Genomic DNA, 6661 nt, shown 5'->3' with positions numbered 1-6661 from the left:
TTTGGTCTGGCTGGAAGATAAGTCAATTTATAAGGAAAAACAAGGTCAAACATATTATTAAGCCATAAACGTGGACTCCAGGTATTCAAGAGCAAAGAGCAAATAGAAGAAATAAAGAGTGAAATGTGCTGCCATCCACACAGTTGGATTCTGAGTACAGCATCTTTAAATGTGAATTAAAAGGTCTCTTAGATTAACAGTGTGACTTGTGGTGAGAGAATATTGGTCTTAAAAAGAAACGTTTATAATTTTACATGCTTATTGTGGTCAAACCTTTTATGGAAATTAAGTTTCGGCTTAGTTAAAAATTACTTTCGGTTAGTGTTTCAGGCATCAATTAACAGATATCAGTCAATATCGATTAGTAAAAGCAGTAAGAATTACAGAATAATGTTGGAGATTCTTTCTAATTCCCTCATTTGATTTTCTTAATTTTGTAGGATTGGAACAGTCCTTTCTTTGGTGGTGTGTGGAGGCAACATCATGAACGACACTGTGGCAATACCTTTAATATTTCAATGCCTTTTATGCTCACATCGTGTAGTAAATACACTTCTGTTTAATTAACTTATAAACACAAGGGGTTCAATAGAGGCACATTTTACACCCTGCTTCATTTCCCTTTTGTTAAATACAGAGTTAGAGGAAGTATTCAGATCCTTTACTGAAGTAAAAGTACTAATATAACACCTAAACAATTCTCTATTTCAAGTAAAATGCTGCATTAAAATTGTTACTTCAGAAAAAGTAGTAAAGCAGTAAAATTCAAATCAGTGCTTAGGCACATTCATTTAATGACACTCACTGACCTCAAGGTGGCGATGTAATAATCTTTACGTTTTAGCAATTATCTCGAACAGCTCGGCCAAGAGTTCATATTCTTTCTACATTTTCACCTTTCAACATGTCTGCATCCGGTCTTCTGCTCTAATTTTTTCCCTTAATTTTCTCAAAATCCTATCTTTGACTTCTCATTAGAAAGTACTGGGTCAATCGTCCCAACACTTCAGGATCATCTACAGAATGAAAGAAAATTAGACACTTCAATCTGTTTCAATATACAAACCGATCAGTTTTTACTAAAATAACAACAAATGTAGTCGTGTGAAAATTCACTGAAAGTCATAAGTTACATAAAATGTTTGTTAAACAACAGAGCAGCAAAATAGAGAGAACACTATTCATTAATCAATTAAAAAGGAAAATCAAGAGTTTTTCTTCTTGTCAGTTAAATAAGAAACTATAATCCAAATACAAGCAGTCTGCTTGGACCCTGATCGTTACAGCTTGTTGCTATATTTATTGTTAGTTTAATGTTTTTAGGCTTCAATTTAAAAAAAAATCTATTTTTACCTTATTCATCTCAAAGTCCAAGAAGTGACTTGGTGACATATAGTAATGTTTTATTGCTGTGTACCTTGATAACTGCATTTATAGCACTGCAAAGTAGATACAGTATGTGTCACTCCAATATTACATGTTCTATAAAAAGTATTCATCACTATTTCAAAATTGGCTTTTTTACAACATTAAATGAAAGATTTCAGGTGACTTATTACTAATTTACAGTAGACTTTATTCGCTCTATAGAGATCCAGTTTCCCTTTGATGTTAAAGTCTCTATTTCTGTTGGTTAGTGTCTAATAAAAAACAATAAATCTATTATCATTCAGTGTTGTAAAACAGGCACTTTAACGTTGCACAATTTGCTTTTTACCCCTGTAGGGTTGTCAGGGGGTCATGAGACTTTGCCCGTCCAGTCTACATGTGTTTTTGTGGACCAGGGAGTCCTGTAGGGGCACTGTGGAGTATGCGGGACCAGAGCTGTTGCTGCGAGCACGCCGCTACTTGTATATCCAAAGTGAGAGCTGTCAGGCGGACCCTAGCGGAGAGGATGGAGAGGTTGGAGCCTGGGTGAGGAGCTCAGACATCAAGAGTGAGATGTAGTAGTACAGCCCTTCCAGTCTCACCCTCTCCAGCGGGGGAGGGGGGAGAGCCAAACAGCAGCCCTTTTGGCCATGGTGCGTGTGCAAATGCGTCTACGCCCAAGGGCGGACTGTCCTGTGGTAGGATCGAGAACCACAGCAGGCAGTGCGTGTTGGGCCGTCTGGCATACAGGTCCACCTGCGCCGTCCCGAACCAAGACCAGATCTGGCCACCTCCTCCTGAGAGGACAGGTTGGCTTCCTTGATGCCCTGGAAAGACGGTAGGATACGGCAAAATTGTAGGGAGTAACCCCACCTCAATATGCCGTCCAGAAAGCTTTCTTGGCCCTCACTGCCACCAAACCCTCCATAAATGGGAGTTTGGCCCAAGGGGTGCCACAATTGAAAGGGCCAAAAAAAACGAGTGGACTGTGGTGTCCTGAACGCACCACGGCCGGTCGCTCCGTTGACGTCATTGCCTGCAACAGTGTTGTCGTAGCGTCTTTGGTGACGTGTTCACTATCGGAAGAACTGTTGTGAGGAGCAGTGACGAGGAGAGTTCTCCTTTCCACAGCTGTTGGCCACTGTGGGAGAGATTGTGTCCCCTCTGCTGCCAAACGGCGCAGCGAGCCGCTCGCGATCTTCCCTGCTTCGTTATGACGGGAGAGACGTGGCCAGTGGCAGCATCTTTCCAGCAATAGCGGGCCAGGCCGCTGCTACATGGTTACGACCTCTCATTGGAGCAGTTGCCTGTACTAGCAGCACGCCCGAGCGGGTTCACGTAAGCGAGCTGGGAATGCAGGCTAGGATCAGATAGCATTGTGCCGCTTCGGCTTGTTTCTCCGCCATCATGCCGTGGAAGCCAATTGTGGCGCATGTCAGGCGGTTAGCTTAGCGCCGTGTTGATGGGGCATGTTCAGCACAACACTTTGCTGGGAAGGGGTTGGTGGGGAGGAATTAGCTCTTTGAGGAATGTAGGTTGTTTTAATCAAAACATTTGGCACATTCACAACATTGTCACAAGCAGCACACAACATATTAACATAGTGGCTTGGACATGAGACGGAGGGGAGGGGCTCGGCATCTCCGTCCTCAGCCACTCATTTCAGCAGCTGCTTCTTCCCCAAGCTGCAGGTATGGCTAGCGGGGGGGGGTCTAGGCTGCTCCTCTGGCTGCGATATATATCCCTTAGCCTGGGCGGGATCCCTGGGTGGCACGGTGTCTTGGGGAGGGTGCTGAGGCGGTTGAATGGGGGCCGGAGCATCCTCCTCAGCGGGGAGGGGATCCGGGTCTTCCTCGCTCTCCTCGCAGATGAGGGAGAGCTCACACTGCCGGAAATACCATCTCTGGCGTGGTCCCTGCCAAGGCATTCAAAGCAGAAGTGATGAGTGTCGACCCCAGCGATCAGTCCGGGGCACGAACAGGCCAAGACCAGCTTAAAGGAGCGGCGACTCCATCCGTGGAGGTGAAGGTCAGTGGGCGGTTCGCCGTCTGTCAGAAAAAAAAAGGATGCTGAGCAGTGAGGACACCGCTATTTATACTGTACGCACGTACAGTAGCGACGTCCAGTTGGTCAGCTACTTCCAGCATGCAAAATTTCATTGGGCGAGTACGTGCGTGTGATAGGAGGAGAGGTAGTACTCATAGAGTCCAGTAGAAGGCGGAGTGATATAGATGTGAGATAGAACAGATGCCAGTGTTCCCTATGCATTCAGCACAGCACCGCTGCGGAATAAATAACCTGCCCACTAAAATGTCACACAATCATTAATATCAATGTGCAAGTAATGAATAGGAGAATGAAAGTTAGTGGAGGAAAATATTAGCAGTAAGTTTCAGCCCGGTAGTAAACGTGCAGTGTAAGTCACAGTGTGTCCGTTAATAAAAGTCTTTCCACTGCTGGAAAAGTGAAGCCTGTTAGCACTAGCACATTTTTGGCTACGTTAGTTAAATTAGTATCGAAGTAATGTTAATTAGCTCAGCTGTAAGTCATTCTAACTTTCCTAAAGTTAACCCTACTTTTCAAGGTTTGAGAACATCTGGTACAAGCTTAGACTAAACTGGTGTACAGCTCTGTCCTGTACACATAATGTCCATCCTGATAATTATATTTCAGTTTTTAGAGGAGTCTGACAACTGGTTGTTAAAGAAACAAAGGACCATGGAGCTGAGGTTAATGAAGTAAATTAGGGATGCAAACTTGTCCTTTTAAGCTAATTAGGAGATGTTTCTAGTTAGGAGTCATCAGAACCCTGCACCACCGAGCTGAGAATATACCAACCAGTGCCCAAGAGAAGGGAGAGAACCACCTGAAAGGGGCACTAAAAGCAGATACCCTAAATGGACCTTTGTGAAAACAGCCACGAGTACCAGGAAGAACAGCAACACTACGAAGGAGGAGGAAAAGAAGTTCAAACACAACAACATTGTTACAGTATAGGTCTATGCTCCTCGATGAGCAAAATGGGTGTAGTGCAGTGAAGTCCATGTAATTTTGATGTAACTGTGTACAGTATGACTGTCCAGTGTGTAAAAAGAACCTTACCAATGACATCATGATTTTGCATTTTCTAAGAACAGCCAGACGACTTTCTGAGGGTGGAAGACAACGTCAGTTCAGCCATCAACAGGAACTGGCTATTGTCAGTACGGTGTTGGCAAACAACGCCATCCGCCTACATCAACTACGAGAGCAAATCCTTGCTGATCACACAACATTCCTTAATATACCGAGCTGTCAGTGCAAGACTCCTGAAGAAGAGAGGAGGTGGCCTCGATGATGCTCGGTGCACAAACACAGTCAAGATGTTTCCCCAAAGTCAGACTGTTTAATGTGAAGGTGAAACCAGATTATCATTTTGTTGCTGCTGTTTACATTCTCCCGGACGCAAATAAAAAAAAAACTGCAGAATGTTCTTTATATGTGTATGTACATGTATGTATATATGTATATAAATAAACTATTGTTTTATTTGATTTATTTATTTAATTATCTGTTAAATTCTGTGTGTGTAGAATGAAGGGACTACAAACCTTGTGTTGTACAATGAAAAATAAACAACCTTGTATCATATTATTAAGTTAATATTATCGCTGTATTAAGATGTGAGCATCATTTCAATGTTGTAGACGGACGAGGTGGAGATAATTTAAACTGCTTTATATTCTGCTGGGAAGAACTCTGCACATGGAGGTTTCATCATAAAGTTATGATGGAAAAATACACAGTAGGTGACACAGAGCAGCTGAATTATACTGATTCACTCTTTATGTCCGTCTACACTGACAACTGGACCGAGACTGAGGAGTCCTGCTGTCTGCTCACAGATGAAACTGGTTAAACTGCCTCAGTGTTTCCTGGGAACAGATGACCTTGATTTGAAACGAGTAAACACTGTCGACACCATGAAGGCCAAAGTAACGTTTGTACAATCTGTGCATCCATCACTCACAGAAGAAGTACTCAGATCCTATACCTTGAGTAAAAGTATCAATACCACAATGTACAAATACTCCATTACAAGTCAAAGCCTCTATTCAAAATCCTACTGAACTACTAAGCAAAAGTACAGAAGTGTTATCAGTTAAATGTACTTTAACATCAAAACTCAAAGTAACTATGCCCACATTGACTGATAATGTGCTTTTCATTTCTCACTGATTGATTGAGCTGCGCTCCAGCGATCCATTACCCTTTTACGTGATCTTTTTATGGAGGTCAGGAGTAGGGTTAGGGTTGTTGTTTTTTTCTCCAGTAACACATGACTTGTTACAAACTGGATCTGCCAGTTTACAAACATTCCAGACACGTTCATCAGGGCTGCTAACTTTTCATTTAGTTTGGAGGGAGATTCAGTATGTGTGAAGTTTGTGCGAGTCTCTGACTTTACCCACTGCAGCGGTAGGGGTCATCACTCCTCAGCCCACAAAAACTTAAGCAACCAAATTCACAATTTTAAAGCACATATAAATAATAAGCCGATTCAATAATCAAATATAAACCTTTAATAAGTATGGTTGATGGAGGGAATTCTGCTGATGAATGAACACCTTGAGGTGAGCGCTTCATCTGTCTAATTTAAAAAGTAAAAAAAGCTTTGTTTATTTGCCATCGTGTCAGTCAAACATGTTACGACCATACAATTCATCTGTTTAACTAAATCTTTATGTGAAAGACTTTAAATCTAAATGATCACAAAATTGAAACAAAACGTTAAAGAAAGGAAACAAATCAACTGTGAGATTGAATATTGGTAAATTAGTTGAATTTTAAAGCCCTTTAAAATTACATTTTAAAATGTTAATCATTAATTTATTATTTATTCATTAAATGGTCAATTTAATGATCTAATATCTTTTTCTAATTATTTTTAAAGGGGCCATTTATTAACTGATTATAATCAAACACACAAGTTACAATAACACTCCAGGTTCATAATTCATATTATTAATTTCATGATGTTGAAGATGGTCGATACCAACAAGTTTAAAGTTCTTGGTTGGTCCAAATCTTTGAGTACATCGGGCCTTGTGAAGTTAAATTACATATTCTCTATTTTCTGCCATTTTAAAGACAAAATGAGTAATCAATTAATGGAGAAAATAGTCCAATCAAAATTAGAACCACACAACTTCTGGTAATACTTAAACAAAACCAATTAAACTTCCTGTGAAAGGACAAAAGAGGAGATAGGAAAGGTAAGATGGACAGTAGCATAGGAACCGAGAGGGGAACC

General features: G+C 41.3%; 2 protein-coding genes across 2 annotated transcripts in view; both read right to left on the bottom strand.

The window, feature by feature from the left end:
- Positions 1–3025: 3025 nt before the first annotated feature.
- The window catches only part of LOC119918082 (trypsin-like), a 15353-nt gene continuing 11717 nt past the window's right edge, over positions 3026–6661 (bottom strand). Inside the window, exon 6 of the mRNA XM_038738612.1 lies at positions 3026–3283. Coding sequence (XP_038594540.1) covers positions 3026–3283 — 258 coding nt within the window. The remainder of the gene's footprint in view (positions 3284–6661) is intronic.
- Positions 6509–6661, bottom strand: part of LOC119896557 (serine protease 27-like) — a 29455-nt gene continuing 29302 nt past the window's right edge. The window contains exon 7 of the mRNA XM_038710033.1: positions 6509–6580. The gene's annotated coding sequence lies outside the window, so the exon portion shown is untranslated. The remainder of the gene's footprint in view (positions 6581–6661) is intronic.

Source organism: Micropterus salmoides, unplaced genomic scaffold (assembly GCF_014851395.1).
Source record: "Micropterus salmoides isolate LMB-PRFRI ecotype aquatic unplaced genomic scaffold, ASM1485139v1 Ms_hic_scaffold_10, whole genome shotgun sequence".
NCBI classification, from domain to species: domain Eukaryota; kingdom Metazoa; phylum Chordata; class Actinopteri; order Centrarchiformes; family Centrarchidae; genus Micropterus; species Micropterus salmoides.
The sequence above is the reverse complement of the archived record's forward strand: the minus strand, read 5'-3'. Positions and strand labels throughout refer to the sequence as shown.